The sequence below is a fragment of the Podarcis tiliguerta genome (genome assembly GCF_965153285.1).
Source record: "Podarcis tiliguerta genome assembly, chromosome: 6".
In the NCBI taxonomy this organism is placed as follows: domain Eukaryota; kingdom Metazoa; phylum Chordata; class Lepidosauria; order Squamata; family Lacertidae; genus Podarcis; species Podarcis tiliguerta.
Window position 1 is genome coordinate 21,858,120 of NC_139539.1, and position 24,555 is coordinate 21,882,674.

General features: G+C 42.9%; 2 protein-coding genes across 5 annotated transcripts; one reads left to right on the top strand and one right to left on the bottom strand.

Moving 5' to 3' along the window:
* Window positions 1-524: 524 nt before the first annotated feature.
* OSER1 (oxidative stress responsive serine rich 1) lies at window positions 525-11,298 on the bottom strand. The gene is made up of 4 exons (XM_083447035.1): window positions 10,959-11,298; window positions 3,481-3,577; window positions 2,252-2,362; window positions 525-1,310 (listed from the first exon to the last, which is right to left on the bottom strand). The coding sequence occupies exons 1-4, from the start codon at window positions 11,281-11,283 to the stop codon at window positions 632-634; spliced, it is 1,212 nt and encodes a 403-aa protein (XP_083303161.1). The 5' UTR covers window positions 11,284-11,298; the 3' UTR covers window positions 525-631.
* LOC310680397 (oxidative stress-responsive serine-rich protein 1-like) lies at window positions 6,735-20,846 on the top strand. 4 transcript variants are annotated; one of them, XM_083447100.1, is made up of 5 exons: window positions 6,735-6,858; window positions 16,400-16,520; window positions 17,779-17,883; window positions 18,319-18,954; window positions 20,616-20,846. In XM_083447100.1, exons 2-5 carry the CDS (start codon window positions 16,444-16,446, stop codon window positions 20,692-20,694), a joined length of 897 nt encoding a protein of 298 aa, XP_083303226.1. In that variant the 5' UTR covers window positions 6,735-6,858; window positions 16,400-16,443; the 3' UTR covers window positions 20,695-20,846. The 4 variants fall into 4 exon arrangements, with proteins under 4 accessions (XP_083303226.1, XP_083303228.1, XP_083303227.1 ...); XM_083447102.1 differs by having other exon boundaries at window positions 6,772-6,923; XM_083447101.1 differs by lacking the exon at window positions 6,735-6,858 and adding an exon at window positions 11,201-11,337.
* Window positions 20,847-24,555: the final 3,709 nt, after the last annotated feature.

The window sequence follows — 24,555 nt, forward strand, 5'->3', positions numbered from 1 at the left end:
CTGAAGAAAATAAGTTATGGTTTTCAAGTATTGTGTCCTTCCACAGCTTGCAGTATCTGTGGGATGTACATAAATATTCACCAGAAAGTACAGCAAGATGTTTTATTTCACCCCAAATGTAGATTATACTGGTTTCCCCATGGAGTAATTTTGCTACTCTTGATTCTGAATGTTCTTTTCCAGTTAATCCAAACTAGCCCATTAACTGATCTTATGCCCTGTACAAGATAGTATAATTTCCTGGTCTTGCCATTCACCTTTGTAGTCTTGATTTGGAATTATGGTTACCATTAAATTAGCTGAGGCCAGCACCCCCCCCTTCCCCGGTGCTTAGTGAAGACTTTTTATTTCAGCTGACATTTTAAGTTTTCTTATTTTATTTTATTAGTTTTAACTTATCTTTATTGTATCTTTTTATTCGTATTGTACAATGCTGAGATATTAAGGTGTTTAGCAGTATATCAATTGCTGAAATAAATAAACAGTAGTAATAAATTAATGAGTATGAAAAATAAAAGATTGGCTGTGATGCAAAGTGTCTTTATTACAAGCACAGAGAGCAACTGCTTCTGAGATGGAGTGTGACCAAGGGCAGATACCAAAACCCTTTGTTCAGTAGAGCCCACTGTTGTCAGGTGTACATCATTTCTGCCATGTGGGACATTTTCTTAGGGATATACAGGAAATACTCCATGTACCCTGAAAGATCTTCAATTGTCACATCATCCACATGAGCCCTGGCTTGCTCAGAGCAAGACCTGAGAGAGCTGGAGGGAGTTCTTGATGGCAAAGATTGGGAACTGTCCTGCACATGTGGTGGCCTTTTAGCTGCAGACTGGGGAGAATTTTGTGGGCCAGAAAACATGTACACTTTCATGTCCTGCCATCGCTTACACTGGCAGGCCCTGTCTACACACGCACAGAGTTTCCCTTTATTTTGCTCAGACACAGATTGGAAATCAGAAAGATCTGTGGCCTTTAGAACGGCTGAAGTAGGAAAAACACCACTCTCAAGTTTGTTCTTAGGCATTTCAACCATGGGTGCCACAGAATGCTGAGCACCCTTTTGTTTCTCGCCAACATCATTGAGGGGGTGACTGGCCTGTTCATTCTTAGAGAACTCCTTTGGGGTTGACACATCTGGGTCACTGCTGCTTTCAGAAGTGTCAGCTGGGTTCTTGTGCACCGGCTGGTTACAAGGCAGCATTTTCGTGGTATAATGGATAAACTTAGGAGGATGGAGTACTGGAGACTTTGACCGCCGTCGACGCTGTGTTCTCACTGTTCCTCTCAAAGGTTTCCTCAAACACCTAGAAGGTGAAAATTCAAAAGTTAATACAGCATAAATGGTCATCCAGCTCTCTCTAGTCACCCTATGCTGCAATTTACGAAGAAGTGAGTGTTTAACAACTTTTCAACTTTCCTATATGGATCACATGGAATGTGCCTACATTATACATCCAGACCCATGTGCAAATAATGTCATCAAACACCTAAACGGCAGAATAAGGGGGTCATCATGCCACAGCATACATATAGTTTTAATACCTACCTAGAACTATTCTAAGACAGGTAAGAAAACTCAGCTGCATTTTAGTCCTAGTACAGTATAGTTTACACAGCTCAGAGCTGTGGGCCTAAGAAGAGCCCCTATCATCACACTTAATGCCTTCAAGAGTGGGATCCAATGTAGTGCCAATGCATTCGTTCACCAGTGCAAGGATTTCTCCTTGTGCAATGGAGAGTTGCTCTTTTTTCTTTTGAAGAGTTGGCGGGAGGCATACATTTTACACATAAATATATATCCTTATAGAATCTGAATGCGACACGGGATGTTTCTGCAGCTCCCCTTCCAATCCCGTTGAGGCAATAATGTGTTGTGTAAGCAGCAGTGCCCTGATTTGGAAGAAGACACCACCCTGATAACAGCAACTTTTCTGCCAATGGACATGTAAAAACCAGTTATCTGTTTTACAATTATGTGAAGGGCTAGAGATTATCTGAACAATAAGACACGAGGCAGTTTCCCCTGCCCTCCTCCTGGGGAACAGGAACATGCCTCAGCTGCAGTGGTCAAGTGTGCTACTACTTGATGAAACCTCTTTCACATCTCTTCTTTGCTCCCAAGTCGTCATCTTCAAGCTCCAGCCTCTTGATATTTATAAGCAGCTCCAGGAGGCCATGTTCAGCAGAACACTTTAGCATTTCCACATTTGACGTAGTTCCATTAATCAGAACCAATTCATCTTACCAATGCCAGCTCTCTTTAGATGCACACACAGACTTCACCTTGGTTTCATCTGTAGTTTTTACAAGTGCTCTTGGAGGCACCCCCTCATTTACAGGAAGAGAAGCAGTGGATCTAAAACCAGGAAAAATACAGGCTGTCATAAATTTGTAAGATTGTTCTATTTCCCTTAATAGAGCTTAATTTCTGTTAAAGTTCTAACCTTGTCTTCCATTGCTCCTTGGCTAACTTATGAGGGCATTCAAATACCCACATTAAATCATCAATATATTACCCACATTTGGCTCCTTTTTGTATTTTGGCCAGCATGCTAGTTTGGACAAGAACAACCTGACCAACAGTGTAAAGCCAGGATGCAAGGGGAAGAAGTCCTGTAATAAAAGGTGCCCTGCAGATGTTCAATCACAACTCCCATCATCCCTGACCATGAGCCCTGCTGGCTGGGGCTGATGGAATTCCAACAGCATCTGGAGGACACCACATTGCCTACCCCTGCCATAACATATGAGTAAATTCCCCCAATCTTGTGTGGTCCAGAAGGGGTCATTCCCTGAATACGCAGAAGGAGCAGTCAAGTGTAACTAGATAGTTGTAAAACCTAAACCAGGTCAATTAAGATGAAACTGTCTCATGAAGGCCACTAATCTCCTCCAATGAGGAGTGTATTACAAACTAAAAATTGGTGATATTACTACCAGTGAGTACTGCTTACAGTTGATGTGTATCCAGTAAATGGGTCTTCCCTGTATGCTCTCTATGTCACTTGTGATTGTAAGTCGCTTTGAGTCATTTTTAGGAGTAAAGCAGCTAATGATAATAATCAGCTACATTCACATAATGCTAAGCCATGGTTTGTTTTAACCATTGTTTGTTCAACAAACCACAAATCAACTCTCAGAAGAACAGGCTACAGTTTGTTACTGTTCGTTGTCCAGCAGCTCTTTGTCCTATGCACTGTAGCTTGATGAGAGTCTGGGGCAGGATGGGCAACCCATGGTTAAACAAGGCTATTGGGCTTGGAAATAAGCTAGACTACAGTTAAAAACAAGATTACGCTTTGGCTCAACAAACCATGGCTTGGTGTTATGTGCTAACTAGACCAATATCAAACTTCACTCAAAAACCATGGCAGCAAGATTTTTTTCAAAACAAACTGCAATCACAAAGCCATTTCATTTCCCACATTGTGCAGCCAAGTTTTGCTCTTAATACTAAAAATTACATTAACTTACCCTTCTGAGTCTACTCTTAGCTTTTTGAAAGCTGCCTGGAGATTCTCTTCTATCTCCAACATTGTTAGAGAACGACCCACTGCTTCCTCTCTGCAAGCTAAAGAAAAGAAGAAAAATAAGCATGTGAGAATAAAATGGAGGCAACTAATGTTGTACAGAAATTCATACTAGATTTGACTAGTGATAGCGATCCCGGCTCCATGGTATTATCAGGAAATGCAACAAGACTTATAAATAGCAATTTAATAGTGTTTTCACACAAGGCACTCAAATCCTGTTGGAGAAGTCAAAGTTGTCAGAAGGCTTATACATCAATCTACTACGCTGACCAACAGTTCTAAGTTCTGGTTGCTGTGCAAGAGCAGACCAAACTTCTCCAGGAAAAAAATGACACCTCAAAGGATCACTTCATACATTACTTGTAGGGCTGCTTCATCATTCCTACAGGAAAGACAATTATGTGTAGGAATTAATATGTTATGCATATATAGGCCATACGATACAATAATCCTACAAATGTTTAACTTGCTAATTCCTATCCAGGTATTGTCCCATTCTGGAATTTTGCAGTGTAAGAAGTTAATGCATAGAATGTTCAGTTGTGTGGACACTTCTGTAGCGGGGGGGGGGGGGAGAGAGAGAGAGATAATACAGAAAAGAGCCTTGAGACTCCAGTCAAGGCATAGGCAAACTTGGCCCTCCAGATGTTTCGGGACTACAACTCCCATCATCTCTAGCTAACAGGACCAGTGGTCAGGGATGATGCAAGCTGAAGTCCTACATACATTTATTAAGGAGTCCCACTGAATTCAGAGCTTTCCCGGCAAGCCTGTGGAGGTGGAGCTGCTTTGCAGTCAGTTTGGCTTGTGATCTCCATCTAACTGAAGCCCAGAGTAAGAGGCTGTTCTCCATTTTGTGGGAATCTTGAGCACACATATGACTACACTGTTGGTATTCTTTGAATGCTTCCTGACAGAAAAGGCCATCATTGTCCTTATCAGTTTCCCCAAGTACCATTTTGAGGAGCAGGTTTCTTTTAAAAGGATAGGGTAGTTCAGAAAAGCAAAGCTATACAAATACCATATTATGAAGCAAAAATATTCATTTGGTGATCCTTTATAGAGATCTGAACATCTGCCACAGGTCCTGTGTGGTAACGGTCATCCCCTTCTTTAAACAAAAATACAAACTAGAAGTATGTTTCTTCTTGCAGTGTTGATTACCATAAATATTCCAATCTTCTACTGAGATTAGTGCTTATTTCTGAAGTTTTGCAGACTACATATGGTCAGATCTCCTAGTGGCCCAACTCAAAGCTAACACTATAAGCCCATTTAAATACTACACAGATTACTACATGTTTACCTCTCTTTGTTCAACGCATGCCAGGAAAAGGCAGGAAGCACATGCTTCCTGGTTTAAAACTAACTGTGGTTTGCAATTTTATTAAAACAAGGAACTTCCATTAATCAAACTATTGAGTTATTGGAACAAGGTAGAATCAGCAAGTAGAATGATCTTGGCTTACTTCAATAAGCCATAGTTTAAACCAGCCACACATTGTCCTTATCAGAGATTATGACAAACCACAGCTGGTTTTTTAAACTCAGAAGTGGAAGCTTCACATCTGTTTCACACAGCTGCACCAGAGGGATCAGGTGTCAGGTCACAAGGAAGGGAAGCACCCAAACCTGAGACCTGCCTCACTCCTTCACAGTGCTGAGCTATATTATGTTGCTATATCTAAATCAAACCTTTTCTTAGGTTATAAGCAGCCATAGAGAGGGATTAGGATTGGACTTCAATGCTAGGGATGGGATTTTTTAAAAAAACAAACAAACATTTCTTCCTCTATCATTTCTCCCCAACTTAAATCACCCACCCAACTCAACTCAACCAGTTGCTATTAGCACCAAAAGGGAATAGACAATCCAAGGCTGTCCCTAAAGCTGTTTTTAGCACCACAGACAAGACACTGGGATGCAGGACATCATATCTTGTATCGATCTGGTATTATCACCTCTTGCAACAACCCAGCTCTGTGTATGTTTACTGTGAAGCAAATCTCACTAAATTTGATAAGGCTTACTTCAAAATAAGCATGCATAAATCTGTAGCCAGCAATGTTGGAAATGGTTGCAATTCCATTACCTTGTAGTGATTGCACTGCTACGTTCATATTCCCTTCTAGTTTGTCAATAGTTTCCAAGTAACTGGTGCATATTGATACTACTGTAGAAATACTATATTACTATAAAGGGAGTAAAGACAATCCTGTTTACAAGAGAGATTCAAAGAAGACATGAATGTAAGACCTTCTTAAGCTAGTGAATTTGATTAGTAACTCTAAATGTCACCGATGTGGTAAAACTTCTTAGACAGTAGGCTGAGACACACATGATGAAATGCTAACTCATACAGTCCAGTTGATATGGAAAACTCAGTCTCAGAGAGTGGATTCCTTAAGCCTACCAGTGGCAAACATTAGTCATTTGAGCCCTCATTTGAGGTACAGATCCAGAATATGGTTAGTCTCTTGGTGAAAACAAAACTTTAATTTCAGGTAAAAAAAATAACCAAAATATTACTAACTTAGAAAGAAGGAAGCAAGTGTCACTGAAACTCAGTGTCTTATATTGAGACCCTATGCATGATACCTTTTATATTAATAGCCATGCATAGGGCATGATCCAATGCAGCATGTGCAACAGGGCTTCTCTTCTCCTTGCTCTCCTCTTCCCTGCAGCCCTCCAAACCTGCTCCAGAGTTGGGGAACCTCTGGAGATTTTGGCAGCACACAGGGAGAAAAGAAAGCTAGCTTGTTGTGCAAGTAGATTTCCATTGCATTAGGTAGACAACATTGGATGTCTTCCATAGAAACTAAAAACAAGGTGGTATAAAGATAATCTACGGAACTGACCATAGAAATCAGCTCTAATTTTTCCATGCAGAAGGCACACAAAAACTATTTTAAAAATTACTAAAATGAATATTAGGTTGACACACCTAAGCTACCTACATATGCTCTAAAAAGAAAATGCTGGGGTGTTCAAATTTTGCAGCCCTCACATTTGTTGAAAAACTAAGATAAAGGCAATAAAATGAAAGTGGCAGAAAAATGCTCACTTGGACAGAACTCCCTCCCTGCTCCACTCAGCTGATGTTTGTTTGCTCTGAAATGATTTCATTCAGACATGTGCCTTAGCTACTTGCTTGACAAATGTCATTGTGACACATCTAGAAGGATGGAAGTGTGTCATAATGTATTTGATGTACGTATTAAGTGTTGACTCAGGCAACAAGGAAGACACAAAAGGAAGTGATGAACTACAGGACTGCTTTCTGAATTCCTATCTGCCATACAGATGGATTACAAAGGTACATAAAACAGCTTGTCTTTCGCAGAAAACTTAATTGAATACTGGACCCTCTGAAAGCCTGAGGCAAGCTCTCACTTTTTATTATTCACAATGAAGATATAAAAACAGAAGTGTATATACTTTGTGCAAATCATGGTTAGTAGCAGTAATAATACTTTATGAAGTGACTCAAAAATTAGGTACTGTACTGTTAAAATGAGAACAAATCCTGTGTGTGGGGTTACAATAAAAAAGAATTATAGATGAAGGAAAAGGAGAGACAGAAATTAAAAGTTAAAAATATATCAACTTCCACATAATTTAAACTAAACCCTCACACAACGGGCTGATGTAGCAGCATAAGCAAACTCTGGACTTTTACGCTAAACTGAACTGTAATTTAGTGACAACTATGGTTTGTTTCACCAGCAGTGTTAGAAACTGAGATATAGACACTAAGAGCCAAATGGCTCCTGAAACCCGGGTAACAGAAACAAAAACATAATAGCTAGTCACCATTTTTACCCAATGCAGCAGTACTTCCCATTTATTTTTTCAAAACAGTTCTTAATTGGACACCACAAACTAAACGGTGCTCAGCCTCAGCAAGAGTGGCCAACCATAAGTATTTATAAATTCTGTTATGTTTGCACGTATGCATGTGTATGTGTGTGAATTTCTTAGCCCAAAATGTTATGTTGCAGCTTCAGCAAGTACTGCAGTCAGTTAAATATGTCTATTATATCAAAATTATTGGAAGAACAGGCCTAACAGCACAATCCTAACCATTTCTACACAGAAATCGATGCTACTGAATTCAAAAGGGCTTACACCCAGGCCAATGGGATTGGGATTGAAACCTAATTCATTATTTTTAAGCAGTACCCCTTCATTTGAAGGTAATATTTTTTGCCGGATTGCCTGTACAGCTGTCAGGGCTGGGCGATACAGTCATACATCAGGTTGAAGTCGCTTCAGGTTAAGCTTTTCGGATTGTGCTCCGCGGCAACCCAGAAGTAACGGTGTGCGTTACTTCCGGGTTTCGCCGCTCGCACATGCGCAGACACTCAAAATGACATCACGCACATGCGCAGAAGCGGCGAATCGCGACCCACAGACACAGGTTGCGTTTGCTTCAGGATGCGAACGGGGCTCTGGAATGGATCGGGGCTCCGTTCGCATCCAGAGGTACCACTGTATAAGCTTTTCAACATCGCAATGTATCACCAGCTAAACATCACAATATAGTGTGATACATCATTAAGTTGAAAAGGAAGGAGCACATTCAACCCCAAACTTTACTAGCAATTGTTAAGTGTGTTTTGACAGTGATTAGGAGATCCCGTGTAAAAAGCCAGAGTCATGTTTTTGCATCAAGGTTGCACTAAAAAGTCTCAGATCTAAGAAAAGCATACAGAATCAGACCAACAACCCATCTAGTTCAGCATCCTATTGACATAGTGACCAAGCAGATACCTGTGGAAAACCCACAAACAGGACCTAAGCACAAGAGCACTCTCCAGCAACTGTGATTTTTACCATTCCATCTGTGAGGACAGATGGGATCTGAATCTGATAGTTGTTTGAGGGATATTGTCTGCAAAAATCATGTGAAATCAAAATTATTCATTTTGTATTTGATAGATCTGACTTTTACCCAGACTCATAAAGTGTGGAAAATGTATATGGCTACAGCTGGACACACAGATTTAAAAAACCGGGGCGGGGGGAGATGTAGTTTCTGGCAAGTTAACATGTGGTCTGATACTTAAGAGAACCATGATATAACTGCATATGATTTTTGCTGCACAAAGGTTAATTTCCTAATCAAAGAAATGTTTGGTTTTTTTTAAAAAAAAGACACTTTCCACATTTTAACAAAAACTTTGCTTATTCTAATTGCTTTTCTCTGCATTAACACTACCTGATACATTCAGCTATCTCCCTAATGTTTTCAAAAACAGAAAGCCAAACAATCACACTCAGACCCAACAGACACAAGTTATCATGTTCTGGCTCACAGGCCAAACTGGGCCTGATAGGACCCCGCAACTGGCCAGGGTCATTTCAGCCTAGCCATGCCCACCTGCCCTTTTACCAGGCAAGGGCAGGTAAAACCTGGCTCAGCCTAAAAAGGTTTGCAGGCACCACCAGCCAGCTGACTGATGGCGCCTGAAAAGCCCTATGTAAAGCATTCCAAAGACAGCCCTTTTGAAGGGTGTCAGCAATACTCCAAGAAGCCCTTATCAAGTTAGTGCTTTAAAGTAACAGGTAGGTAGCCGTGTTGGTCTGCCGTAGTCGAAACAAAATAAAAAAAATTCCATCCAGTAGCACCTTAGAGACCAACTAAGTTTGTTATTGGTATGAGCTTTCATGTGCATGCACACTTCTTCAGCTCATACCAATAACAAACCTAGTTGGGCTCTAAGGTGCTACTGGACGGAAATTTTTTATTTTGCTTTAAAGTAAGCTTTTAAAAGTCGTCTGCTATCAACTGACTGATAGGTGGGGGGGCTCCACCTACCTGTTAAACTTGGCCCACAGCAGGTGGAGATAACCATCTGGCAAGTTGGGCCAATTTCTGTAATAACAGAATGAAGACCAAGTGAAGCCTGACCTTTAATTGAGACAAACCACTAAGAATATCCTAGACCAGGAATGTCCAACGCGTTGATCATGATCAATCAGGGCACCGCAGGATGAATGTTGGTCGATCACAGGGCTGTTTTGACACCATGTGTGCCCAGCTGGGAAAGCAGCTGGCAAGTACCTCTCACAAGAGGAATTGTTTAGCCGCTGCATGCGCCTGCCTTGTTGGGGAACCAGGCATTGGAAAAGCAGCCGGCAAGCCCCTCTCACAAGAGGGGACGTTTTGCCACTGTGCGCACCTGCCCCTTCAGGGGATGCAGCTAGCGCCCGCCTGCTCACCCTACACCCATCCCTGCCACCATCCCTGGGTGGTAGATCACTGCCAGTTTTTATATTGGATCGTAGATCAAAGCCAACTTTAAGTCGGACATGCCTGCCTAGACAAAGCAGGTTAACACCTCCTAATCTTAGTTTCACAATTGTTCTGAATGCTTATACTGCACCAAGAACAAGGAGTAACTGTGCTAGCCTGTTGCAGCCCCCAAACATTGAAGGCCCTTGTGGCTCCTTAAGGAGGCATGAGTTTTGGCCATAAAAGGCTATTTGTCAGATTAGATCTGTGGCAAACATTTAAAAAAATGCCACAGTGAAAATGTCTGTCATTAATAGCTAACAAAATTTCAAGTGAGAAGCTAGTCCCACAGAAGATCCCAGTCCCCTTAATCTGCCTGTCCCCGAAGTACTCATGGAACCTCAAAGCAGTTTAGAAAAAAGATAAAACATAAAAAAGACAAGCATAATTTTGAAACGTCGAATTCTTCTTACAGATCTGGGTGCGGGTATCACGTGGCACCTGTAAACGTGTAAACGTGCCAATACTTCCGTGTCTTTGGAGCACCTCAGTGTGCGCTGCAAGCTCAACAGTCTAAGCCTTTTAAGGTTCTGCGTTTTAAGGTTTCTGCGATGACTGTTCTTGCTCTTAACGCACTACAGTGGTACCTCGGGTTACATACGCTTCAGGTTACATACGCTTCATCTTACAGACTCGGCTAACCCAGAAATAGTGCTTCAGGTTAAGAACTTTGCTTCAGAATGAGAACAGAAATTGTGCTCCGGCGGCGCAGCAGCAGCAGGAGGCCCCATTAGCTAAAGGTGGGCTTCAGGTTAAGAACAGTTTCCGGTTAAGAACAAACCTCCGGAACGAATTAAGTACTTAACCCGAGGTACCACTGTACTGATGAGCGCTAAACGGCACATTAACATTCCCGAAACCGCAAGGGAAAGCTTTGCCAGTGGAGCTTCTGCCTGCTCTTATCTGCGGCGGCGGCGAAGCTGGACTAGCGAGGCAAGGCGGTCGAGGAGCCCCGTCGAGGCCTCCGGGGCCCCGGAAAAGTCGTCGCCGAGCACCTGGCGCAGTGACTCAGCAGAAAAGAGCCGCCCTCGGCAGACAGGACCCGGCGCCGCGGAGCTTCGCTTCCCCTGAGGAGAGAAGGGAGGGAGGCGAAGGCGGCCGGAAAGGACCATACTTACTCGGCAGACGAGGAAACGCGGAGGCCCCACCACCACCGCTCCCCGAAACAGAACTTCGGACGTTTCGTTTCCCGCGCGGCGAGCGCTGCCGCTTTTCCTGAGGGAGCGACGCGCGAGTGACCCGGATGCAGACGAGCCTTCCTTTAGGAACCGGTGAGGGCGCTAGAAAGCAAACTCGGACCTGGCGGCAGCGTTGCGCATGCGCCGCGTCGCCGAGCGCGTCCTCGGTTACACAAGCGAAGGCGCCGCCGGAATGCACACCAGGACGGCCGCAAACGCGCGGGAAAGCCCCGCGTGTGCTGAGCGCATGCGCCCGTATTGTCATCACTTCCTGTTGATTTTTTGTTCACTTCCGGCAGTGGCTCCCTTGGCTGATCGGGTGAGTGGGTACCTGAAAGCGGGGAGGGGGCGCGACGAGGGAAAGAGGTTCGCGTCGCTTCAGGCGTTTCTTGGAGCCTGAGGGGGGAAGAGGCTGTTGAGCGGGAGGGCTTCTTCCTCGACGGGATCTACTCCGGCGCGTCTCAACCGTCCCTTGTCGGTCTCCTGCGCCTTTCGCCTCAGCGGAGCCGCCTTCAGGGGAGCCGAACGGGGGACGGGCGGAGGACAGGACCCCGACCGAACGCCACTGCCGTCCACTGTGCCTGTTCTCTTATTCCCCTCAGTAGCCCTTCATATCCACAGAATTCCTGCTTAAAGCCTAGATTTGCTCTTTCAACTGCTCATCTAGTTTAAAACAAGTACAGTGGTACCTCAGGTTAAGTACTTAATTCGTTCTGGAGGTCTGTTCTTAACCTGAAACTGTTCTTAACCTGAAGCACCACTTTAGCTAATGGGGCCTCCTGCTGCTGCCATGCCGCCGGAGCACAATTTCTGTTCTCATCCTGAAGCAAAGTTAGCAGAGTCTTTAACCTGAAGCGTATGTAACCTGAGGTATCACTGTAAAGGGGCGTTGTGGGGATGGAGGGGGGGAAACATATTGACGGTTGCCTGCCTCATCTGTTCGCTAGCTCTAAAGTACTTGCCGATTTATCCTGACGCTCTCATATTTTAAACACCTGTATAACCCCCCCTCCTTTTTTTAGGTATACCCGAATTGGTTTACAAAGTTCTATAAAATAATAATCCTCTCAGTAAAGAAGAATGCAGTGCAGCAGAAGTGGTTTAAGAGGGTTCTAGGCAAATTTCCCTGTAAAAGCAGGGTGCCCGAAGAGAAAAAGGTCCTGTCCTGGGTTACCACCACTCTTCACTTCAGAAGTCTTGTAGGGTTTGACCTATAGCTTAATTTCATTTTTATGCTGCTCTTTGGTTGAGGGTCATTATAAGTTGTTGGTTTCTCCCCCGCCCCCCCAACCCACGCCCAACCAATTTAGTTCACTGTTGAGTTAAATTGGACTAAGAAAGAGGAACTGGCTCATGGCAGAGGGTGGATTTGAACCTGGATCTTCCATATCTTAGTCTGGTACTCCTAACTACTACCCTGTGCTAGTAAGAATTCGGTGGTACTTATTTCTGAGTATGCGTGCAAAGATCATGCTGCTAGGCTTCCAGTTAATCCTAAGTCTGAATTCCTAAGTTGTGATGACTTCAGGGAAAAACCATGTTTTTATAGCATGTGAATTTTATAGTATGTGTATCCGCAGTACTTAGTTAATTGGGAACCCCTGCTCTAGCAAACATTGCAAGGCACCAGGTTAAAAACAGCCTTTAAGGTGGCTCACATTGTCACAAAGACCCTGAAACCTTTGTTACGGCATGTTACATGCTAGCTTTCCATAGCCCGATGCCCTCTTGGTGTTGTTGTTGTTTTTACCATACCCCTCAGCAACCCTGACAAGTGGCCAAACTGGTGGGTTGAAGAGGGTTGTAGTTCAAAGTACCTGGAGGGCATCAGGTTATGAGGAGTTGGCACATAACATGCCATAACAAAGGTATAAGACTGTTGTTTTTAATGAAACAGATTTACCCTGTTCCACTCAAAAATAAAGTTTAAAAATCAAAAGTTTGTAATCTAAGTTTATTCCTTACTTAAAGAGTTTTGTCTTCCCCTTCTTCTTTATAAGAGATTGATAAATGAAATCCATGAAGATCAAAATAACAGTTTTATGAAAAAGGATTTGGAAGTAGGAGAGCAGAAACGATGGCTGCATCCCTGCAGGCGAGGAGCAGTGCTTTTTCTGGTGGTACATGCCAGTACACCATATGGCACGTCTTTCCAAGAAGTCTGCAGTGTTTGGCATACTAAGCACTTGAAAGTTAAGGTAGTTTGACCCATGCATCAAATGGCCCACTTTGTCCATCAGCACGAAGCAGAGTGGAGTCTGGCATACACTACCACTGCAGGTTGACAATGAGAAGCAGCAGAACTCATCCCCACAAGTTCATAAACAACTACTATAAACTTATAAGGAAGTAATAAACCACCAATAAAAGTAGTGCATTAAATGAGTCTTTCCCAACCTGGGGTCCCCAGATGTTGTTGGGACTACAAATCCTGTCATCCCTAGCCTTCAGTACCAGTGGTCAGAGATGATGGGAGTTGTTCCTGTTTGCATCCGTCTGTCTTGGGAGGCACTGGAGGAGTGCCCCTTTGGGGATGAAGTCAAACTTTTGGAAGGTTGCAGCACTTGCTGTGGTAGTTGAGAACAATACGGGAGAGACATGTTTTGTTGCAGCTGGGGCAGATGAAGGTGCCCGGTTGTGCTGCTGTAGATGTACCATAGTGTTTCTTCTCTCTGCTCTCCTCCCAGCGGTCATTTCTCCTCTGGTCCCTGCTATGAATGCACAACCTGACTGCCTGTCTCCAGGCACTGCAATTGCAGGCAAGGGATTCCCCCACAGCAGCATTGATGTTGCCAGTCTTCATATCACGTTTGTAGACGTCTTTGTTTTCAGACATCCCTGTAATGCATAATGGGTCTGCTAAAGTGCCTAGTGCCTAAAGCCAGTGGTCCATAGAGCACATCTTTGGGGATTCTGCTATCTTTAATTCTGTGGACGTGACCAAGCCAGCATAGACATCGCTCTCCAACAATATCTGGGAACCCAATAAATTCTCCGCTAAACTAAAAATATTCACAGGAGGAAACATTTAATGGAAACTAATAGGAGTTCTTCATGCATGGGTTGCTAGAAATTTCTCAAGACTCTTACACTATTGGTTCCATGATGGATTTTGGGAACTCTTCTAATATAAATGAATCACTATATTTTCATTCTGAAAGATAATCACTAAAGTTTGCAAAACTTCTTAGTTGACAGCCTTACTGGTCCTTTAAGATTTACACAAGTATTAAATGTTATTTCTGTACTTGTTTGCTTACAGAAATATAATTTCAGCTTGGGTGTTCTCAGCAGCAAAATTCAAATAACTTCCTTCTACGGCAAATCATTGTTTCTTTGAGCTGCTATATATACTCTATGACCATAAAATAAACCCATTAAGTACATTTTAAACCCTGTGTGTTGGCTCAAAGTTCATTATGTGCCCCATGTGTTAGCTGTAAAGAGTCAGTATTCGTATGGTTTGCAGTTTCTTGAAAAATAGAGGGTGCTTGCTTCAAGAAGTGTGTGTCCATTTTCTCTGTGTGTGAATTTTACACCCCTGACTTCATAACAGACTTGTTAATCATGTACGACTGTGTTTAGTAGGACTAGCTATCTGCTTAGAATACAGCATGCAAATGGGGCATAATCCTTGCCCAAAGGGCTTAGAACCCAAAGAAAGCAGGTAGGACAAAGGTCAAATAAGATGACAGGGCTTGATACTTTGTCATTAATTAATCTTCAGCAATTTCATTTAGCGTATAAAATGCAGCATGCTTTTGTAGGTTAAACTGCTCCTTAAGTTAGTAGTGGTGTTGTATATAATAATCAGTCCTTCAGAAAGCACCAGCACCCTGATCCTGATGTAATTGTATGTTCATCGCCGTGAGAAGCGGCTGCAAAAGCACTGTGTGGATGTCATTTTGCATGGGTATAAATCACTGTACTTTTTCAGAGCCTCCAGTCAAGTAAGCTTTGTTCATTCCCACTTCTATGCCTCTGAATCCCGTGATGCCTTCCGTTCTGCCCTACATGACAGTCACATGGAGCCATTCCAAATTACAATAACATGAATAATACGTCCTGTGTGTTTATTTCATACTTAGCTAGGATGGCATCTAAACAGAATGGGGAAATGCTCATGGAAACACATTTAGTTTTGCTGGTGAATTAAACTTAAAGGATTAACTACACAATGGGGGTGGGGCTCCTTCCTAAACTTAGTGTAGACTTGGTCTCTTTCACATTGAAATTGGGGTACAGTACTTCAATGCCCTCTATGTGGGGTTTTGCTTAAATACAACTTAGAGCTTCATTAAGTGGTTTGCTAGAATCCTCAGCATTTTTCAAGTGGTCTGTTCTGGGGAACATTTGGGAACAACTGGACTCTACCCATATGAACCTACCAGGTCTTCATCTCAAGCCCTGGCTTTTTAGTCATCCTCTGTGTACCACAGCTTCAGATCTGGGCCATGGTGTCCTCAAAATCAATATCAACAAAATTCACGTAAGGGTATTTGTGTTTTTGTTAGGGCATTCTGTTGAGTATTTTCAATTGTCTCCTTGTACTGAGCAATATAGGGTCCCCTGTCATCGTTGTCCCATCCCCCCCCCCCATATATATGAGTAGTGCCCATCTGACCTGTGAAAAATCTTTCTGCTTAGTAGCTTCAATCTTTCCAGTTTTTGAAGCATCTATTTTTTCAGCCCTGGTTCTAATCATAAATAGATTGCCTTGAATGTTGGCTTGTATGATAAATATTTTATTAATCTATTAAATAGATCCTCTCTCCAGTGCAATTAATTTGTGGCTAAAGATTGGTTTGGGAAAAGGGGAAAAATATTGTCTGTTGATTCTAGCCTATCCTTAGTGCTGTGTAGAAAAACTGAGTTGCAGCTAATGCTGGTCCTACTCAAGGTAGATTCATTTAAATTAATGGACATGGGTCTACTCTGAGTAGGATTTGGTTTACTACAATCTAGCTTTACACGAAAGGAGAAATCCTTTAGGCTGCAATCCTAATTCAAATCCCACTTATTTGGGAGTAGGCCCTATTGTTGTTAATTCACTTTAATTGTCCCTTTACATCAGGCAACTCTTTACTTAATATTCACATAGTTCATTCCACTATTCTCTGCTGGAAGTCAACCCATGTGGCAAAAGGTTTCAAAGTAAAGCAGAAAATGTGTGCCTTGGTTGTCTTGAGTTTCCAGTAGAAATTGCCCATGGAATCCTTTTATCAAATAACTATTGATGTGAGTCAAAACGTGGTCTGAGTGCTGGCTGATGGCGAGTGAAGCAATATATTTAATTTCAGTTGTGTAGAGTTTTACTATATGCTTACTACACTTGGTGTTCTCCACATCAACACAAATTTAATTGATTTATTTTTTGTTAGTATTCATTATATGGCAGGCCCAATAACATTCTAACATTCTGCAAATGGACTCAGAAACTAAAGAAGGAGAGGAAGAGAGCCTGCAAACAGCTTTCAAAAAGCTGAGAGTGGATCCAACTGGGTAGGTAACAGCAGTCCTGTTTACTCTTCCTGTGTATTTGACTATTTCAGCATTGTATTAGTGTCTTTCCATTTTTATAGAATTGACTCTGAAGAAAGGCATCAGCATTACATTACTTCTATGCATCTATGAACAATATGGGTCTGATATTCTTATTGGTGTTTGGGCTGTTGTACCTGTAGAATAGCTAGTATTGTGGCTACTTTTTTGTTTGCAAGGAGAATGGCATGCCAAGTAGTGTTAGAAATTCCCTAGGCACATTTTGTGACTGGCTCAGGTGCAGTTGCAGCTATGTGGAGATTTATTGTATTTATATCCCACTTTTTTCTCCAAGGAGTACATGGTTCACTCCCCTCCTCAATTAATCCCTACAACGACCTTGTGAGGTAGGTTAAGAGGCTGTGACTGGCCCAAGGTCACCCAATGAGCTTTATGACTGAATGGGGATTTGAACCCTAACAGTGAAGCCACCCACTTGTCAGTCACATAACATCACAGTGATGTCACGTGCAAGGTGCTGCCAAAAGGGAATCTCTCTTCCTTCACTTTAGTAGCAGTTCCCTGCTACAACATGGTAAAAAAACACCCATCAGTTTTAGCAGAAGAGTCTGATCCTGACTTAGGGAGGTCTGTGTGTATTGGGATTCTCCACTTGAAAGGGATAGATTTTCCCTCATCATATTAGCAGCGGATCCAGGTTTGCATGGAATCCCCTGCCAAAATGATGGTCTAGCAGGAGATTTTAGCAGGGAACAGATGCACACAGCCAAACTGAACAGGATTTAGCCCCTACTTATCAGCTGTTGGGTGGGGGTTAAATCCTGCTGGGATCAGGTACCCACAGCAATGCAGAACCGAACCCCAGCCTCCTGTCAGCTGATTGACAGGTGGGTGTGGCTTGGAGAAAATGGCCTTGTGAACCAAATTTGTGGACCAGTATTAGCCTGCAGGCCAGATTCCCCACTCAGGGTCCACACTGACTGACAGCAGCTATCCTGACTTTAGGGCAGGGATCTTTTCCAGCCCTACTTAGAGATGTCAGGGGTTTAACCCAGGATCTTTTGCATAGAATACCACTGAGCGGCAGCCTTTTCCTTTATCTGTTTGTCTGTAGATAAGCAAGAAAATGGTGGGGAGATATTCCATTTTGTTTGCTAATATAGGTGGGTAATCCTAAGGGGGACACCGTATGGGAATCAGCCTGTAGATACTTTGTGTTAGAATCATACTTTAATATGTCATTTGCCTCTTAAATCAGAACTTCTACATCTGTGAGTGACAGCATGGGATTGAGAGCTCCAGTCAGAGCTGCTGTTGATGGAGGCAGGCATCAAACAGTCTGTTCGAGAGAGAACTGGCATGGGTAAGACACTTCACTAGTAATTATGTTCAACACCTTTGAGTTAAACCCTTCTTTTATCTCCCAGTATTTGGCTATAATGAATGTTTAGCCAATAGGGTATAGCCTACTGTACTCCATTTCTCTTATCTTCTGTGGCTGCCTTCGTCTAATGTTTAGTTTGATGATAAGTTTAGCTTATGCATGACAGGAAGAAAAGCCAAGGTTTGCAGTTAAGGCTGAAAAAGATAATGCAGTTTCTGATTAGTTTACAGTTGCATCACATTCTTCTTCTGGATTTGATATATATCAGGGGGAAATTATCAGGAGAAAGCATGAGATGCAGCTGTTTCTTCCACAGAACTGCAGCAAATAATTTTAACAGACAACACTACCTTATTTTGGAGTGCATTTTGTTCCAGAGTCAGTTTCTGCTAACATCGCTGCTCTCTACTCCAGGTGTGCAAGGAAACCCTTGAGAGGGGCGACAAGGCCGCAGCGCCGCAGGCGTTCTAAATCTCCTGTCCTGCATCCTCCCAAGTTTACATATTGCAGCATGAAGGCATCTTCCGCAAGTAACCAACTGAAGCACAAAAGCCAGATGGATTCTTCAAAGCACAAAATCGGTCCAGACCCCAGTGTTACAGAAGAGCCATATTTGGGAGGAAAGAGATGCCCCCTTTTCGATAGCAGCAACTGCAGGAGGGCCAGAGCAGAACAGCGGAGCACTTTCTCAAGGGAGCAGCCTTCAGAGAATTTGCGAAAGAGTTGTCCTGCTTTCTCTTTGACCTTTGAAACCAGCCTGGATCCTAGCCAACCCTCCGATTTCCAGTCACTCTCCAAGCTGAGTTACGAGAAGCAATGCCCTTGCGTGGACAAAGAATGTCAGTGCAAACCATGGCAAGCAATAGAAGCATACTCCTTTTCTGGTTTGCGGAGTGTCCTTTCGGAATGTGAAAAGGCAGTCCTGGAAGCACATTCGCAATCTTTGCCAAACCGATCGCATTCTGGGATGGGTTCATCAAGCTCTGCCCGGTCTTGTTCTGAGCAAGCTCGAGTCTTTGTGGATGATGTGACTATTGAAGATCTTTCAGGGTACATGGAGTATTACTTATATATTCCCAAGAAAATGTCCCACATGGCAGAGATGATGTACACTTGACATAAGAATCATGAGTTGGAAATTCAGTGGTGGTAGTGAGATGCTCCCTCAGTGCCATAGTTGGAAATGTGTCCGTTGTCATTGCTGTGTGTTTGATCAAATGTTTATTTGCGCCATACAGTGTAGTTTTTTAAATAAAGTGAAAAAGAGATAATATCCTCTGGCTGAAAGGTGCATAAGATTATCTTCAAGAATGTTCTTGGACAGAGTTTTACCCTTTATTAATTCTTTTGTTTTCAAAGTAGCGATCTTTTAAATATTGCTCTCTTTAAAATAACATTTACTGTGACTTGGATTATGTTTTAGCCAACCCATTTCAAATGATTGAAATGCTGAACTTCGTCCTTGCAGGGGTTTTTTTTTAAAAAAAATAATTAGGTAGAGCATACTGCTACACCATCTTGAACAGGAATACCTAAGAAATGGTTTAGCATAAGTCAGGGATGTGTAACACTCCTCTAAGCAACTTTTGCTAGTTTGAAACTCTTCTAGATTTCCTTAAATCCTTAGATGTTTGTCCTGTGGAGGATCCCCCAAATCAGTTTTTTGTTTTGCTTTGCATAAGATTTTTCTCACACTCCCCCAATCTGCCACCCATTTCTGTTTAGCAGTCCACACCTGAAGTTTCTTGCAAATAATTTTGAAGTGATACAAATTTTCCTTGCACAGGTCTGGAAAGTGTTTATGCACTAATCCTTCAAGCCATTGTCCCACTGTAACTTTACTTGTCAGAGCATTTGTACTCCTTTAAAATTATTCATATACTTAATTTGTGAGGGCCAAAAGTGAAAATACAAACAAGTTACTAATAGGGAACTCTAAGAAGACATTTTGTGTAAGCAAGCACTGGCTTTCTCCCAATAGCCTTCCAGTGGTCATGCATGAAGATAGATGCTTTTAAAATGACTGAGAACAGATGAAAAAATCAATTGCACATAACACATATGCTTAATCAGTTGGCTCTTGAAAGCTATTTACAATTTGAGAGATCTGCTATGCTTTTCTATTAGCACCTTTAAAAAGAAATAGAAATTATAAGTTGCAAATTATTAAGTCGGGATAGCTGACTAAAGTCAAGATCCCTTGATTTCCCCCCCAGTTACCTCCCACCCCACACTTTAGTGAAAACATATTGCTTTTTGCATGCTTGCCATGAATTTTTACTATTGGTTTCTCAACTAGTGCCATTTTGTTCAGCGGTAGGGAACCATGGGACCTCCATATGCTAATGTATGTGAGAGAAAAAGGATTGAATTAACTTCTTTGATTTCTTTCTGATTAGCAAATTTCCGCTGTATTTGAGCATCTCCTACACTATAGGGGAAATATACACTAGGATGGAAAGCAGAACCATTGCTTTGAGAGAAAACTTGACTTTGTAGCCATAGAAATCAAGCCTGTTTTACACCTAGCCAAAGTGGAAATCAAATCAAACCACTGCCGAAAGCACTGACCAGATAGCCCTTCCATTCCCATTTTTCTCGAGAGGAAGTCTGCCTTGCTATTGTATGATTAAAAGATAACCAGTGCTACTTGAAAGGAGTGTCTCAAGCACATAATCTGCTTTAGATTTATTGTCTCTTTCCCATTTTAGGACAGAAGGAGGGCAAGAAAAAACAGTTCTGGAACCAAGGATACAATGCAGTACAGCTAACTTCCCCTGGTTTGGTTAAGCAAGTGCTTCTCCTTAGCCCTAACTAAATATCAGAAAGCGTGGAGACAAGAATACCTACAGCATTCTAGAGGACCAATGAAGCAGTCATTCAGAATTCAGCTTCCTACACTACTGTGTCTAATAAATAGCCACTAGATGGAGCTTTCAGAACAGTGCTTAAGAATTTTTTTTCCTAGTCCCAACAACAGAACTTACTCAGAATTGTAGCTCTTTGGGGTTTTTCCAGATGACCTAAATCTAAAGCTGCGCCATTTAATTAGTAGTGTTTGCATAAGGAGCTTCAAAAGAACATTGTCCGGACACACTGTTGCAGGCAATGAAAACCTATCCTAACGTTATTGCGTGGGGGAAGAGAATGTCAAATATTAGGCAAAAAGGAGAATTGTCTGTCCCTTATTTTGCAGGCATTATTGGTCAAAGGAGAAGGATGAAGTCTCCTTGAGTTTTGGAAATAGTTAGTAAAAACAATAAAAAATGTCAGTGCTACAGTATCCATTTCCTAGTTAAATGCAAAAATTGGGTTTTGAAAACACAAAGCCTGGAACAAGATCTGAGAAAGTGGTGTCAATAGTTAAAAATTTGGCATTGAAATCCCAAGTTTTCAGAACTGATTTGTCAAAGCTATATTTCAAGGAAATTCTATAAAAGATTCTGTGTTGATGGAGTCAAACCACAAGCCTGAATTCAAATAGAATGCTAAGCCAAACCATGGCTTGGCCTTTTGTAGCGCTGCAGGAGCAGAGGAAGCAACAGGAGCAGAGCAACAGCCACAATCTTCATTCCAGGAACCTGCATGTTTGCACTAAACTATGGTTGGGCTTAATGTTATGTACAAACAGGGCCAATGACTGGTTCAAGGTCACCCGATGAGCATCCTCACTAACAAAAATGTGAACCTAGATCTTTCTGACTCCAGCGTATCTAACACGCCAGTGCATATGTATGTGTAAAGTCTTTATTCGTTCATGTTGTCTTGAGCACCTCACCTTTCAGGATACAGATTTTTCCATTTGGCTTGCACGCACATATATCAAGTCATCGGGATCCTTCCCACAGGGCACAGGTGATGGGTAGCTGGTCCTGTGGGTGGAGGGGGCAGTCCAGCTGGAGCAGGATCTAGTTTCTGATGTTTTCTTTGCCAGTCTAGTTCTCTCTTTTTGCCATCCTTTCCACAGAGTTGTTGGCCCAGGGGAGGGAGGGAGCACAGTCCTCCCACAGCAAACTGTTCTGCCCTTCTCACCACCTTTCCCAGTAGTTGAGCAGGCCATATGAAAATTTTGGTCTTAGGAAAACATCCCCTCCCCCTACCCCCATTGGAATAATACACTGTTGCATGCCCGTGTGTTATTGGTAAAATCCCGGGTGTATGGGGTATTAGGGGAGGGGTGGCACTGTGGGTTAAACCACAGAGCCTAGGACTTGCCGATCAGAAGGTCAGCGGTTCAAATCCCCGCAATGGGGTGAGCGCCTGTTGCTCGGTCCCTGCTCCTGCCAACCTAGCAGTTCGGAAGCACGTCAAAGTGCAAGTAGATAAATAGGGACCGCTCCGGTGGGAAGGTAAACGGCGTTTCCATGCGCTGCTCTGGTTCGCCAGAAGCGGCTTAGTCATGCTGGCCACATGACCCGGAAGCTGTATGTCGGCTCCCTCGGCCAATAAAGCGAGATGAGCGCCCCAACCCCAGAGTCGGCCACGACTGGACCTAATGGTCAGGGGTCCCTTTGCTTTTTACTGTTGTGATGTACAAGAGCCCCACAGGAAGCATTCAGGAGGCAAGCTGTATTTTCAGTAAGGCTTTATTCAGTTGCAGTCTTGCAGCATTGCAAAGCAGTCTTTCTACATTCAGGATACACAGCATACAGGTGGAATTACATTCAAAGGAGAAGTCGTCACCTCTTCCCACCCCTACCAGCTGAAGTGGGAAGCCAACCATGCCTCTTTATACTAGCTGGCAATGGAACAATTAGGCAACGCCCCATGTCTCCTGATGCTTAGTCATCACATGCTGATGAGTCAGCATTCCCAATTAGTTTGATTCCTTGATACCCACAACACTCCTACAGGTACTACCTTTGGTGGGGGGGGCATGTCATGCTGCTGGGGTTGTTTGTCTTTGATCCCTACCCTGCACTCAGCTCTCACCTGTGGCGCCTAGAAGCTGTCAGCATGCAACAGTGGCCACACCCTAGGATCCGGCTTCGACTGGCTGGCTAAACCAGGTGAGGGCAGACAGTGGGTCTCAAACCCTTAGTGAGTTAGGGACTTCCCCTGTATGTGAAGACAGGCTCTGGCAGATCAAGCAGACAAGACCAATAGTGGGTCCAATGGTCAAGAAGGCCATTTCTGCTGTAGAGGAAAATGAGGGGCACATGAGGCTCATCAACCTGGGAAGGTAGGCCATCTGGAAGAAGGAAAACTTTGATCCTAAACCTGCCTTGTGGGGTATCTTCGGGAGAAGAAAAGGCCAAGGAGTAAACCAATCTGGATCAGAGTCCCTAAGACGATGTTGCCTTATACACCTCTTTCTGGCAACTCTTGCAACGAAACATCTCCTTTCCTTTGGACCACGTCAGTGGGGCTGAAAGGGGGTCTTGTCATCTGGGCAGCCCAGGACCTCCATACACACTGCCCAGGCTTGCACCCCGGGGAGGTCACTTTGGTGCTCCAGACTTCACCCCTGGAGACGCACTCCATTGTCTCTCGAGACAGACGGATGCCAACAATCCAGGACCACTTTGCAAATAATGCTTAAAGGCAAAACGGAAGAAAACAAAGTTCCCCACAAAAACTACAGCTCTGTTGTTAAGAGTAAAGAAGATGAGCTAGCAAAGAATAAGAAGTTTGTGGTTTTAAGTGGCATGAGAACGTTAGCCACAGCATTTTGCTGGTGCCAACTGCTCCATGGATGTAGGACACTATAAAGAGGTGTTAGGAACCTAGGAAACTGCCATAGAATGAGTCAAACAATTGGTCCATTTAGCTCAGTATTGTCTACACAGACTGGCTGTGGCTCTCCAGGTTTTCAGGCCTGGTTCTCTCCAGGTCCTGCCTGGGAATTCTAGGTTCAAACCTGGGATCTTCTGCATGCCAAGCAAACGCTCTTCCACTGACACTTGGGCCTTTCATGCAAACATTGGGGGCTGAGCTGCTACAAAGGGCAATGCAGAACGAGATGTATGAGGTTAGACTGTGGAGACACAGCCATAAATAAAGCTTGGGATGAAAGAACTCCAGATTCTATCATGTTCTTTAAAAAAACAACCTGGAAAATATTGCATAAAAACTAGCAGAATTTTTTTTTTTTTTTAATGTTCAAAAAGGCTGCCTGAACAATGCAGTTTTAAAAAGAAAGACATTTAAAATACTTCTGTTGGCAAGGAGAAGGGAGTAAACATCCACAAATATCAAAGATTTCTCCAAAGCAAAGGCAATGCAGTTGTACCTTGGATCCCCAGCGCCCTGGAACTTGGATGATTTGGTTCCCAAATGCCGCAAAACCGGAAGTGATTGTTTCGGTTTGTGAACGTTCTTTTGGAACCCGAACGTCCGATGGGGCTTCCACGGAGCTTCCTGCTGCCAATCAGAAGCCACGATTTGGTTTTTGAACGTTTTGGAAGTCAAATGGACTTCCAGAATGGATTTCGTTCAACTTCCAAGGGACAACTGTACTTTCTGATCAGAAACAAGACACTACAGGATACGCCTACAACATACGCTTCAAATGCATTACATCACCATATTAATATTCTGTTGGGAGCCACCAAGAGTGGCTGGGGAAACCCGGCCAGATGGGCAAGGTATAAATAAATTATTATTATTATTATTATTATTATTATTATTATTATTATTATTACTATTATT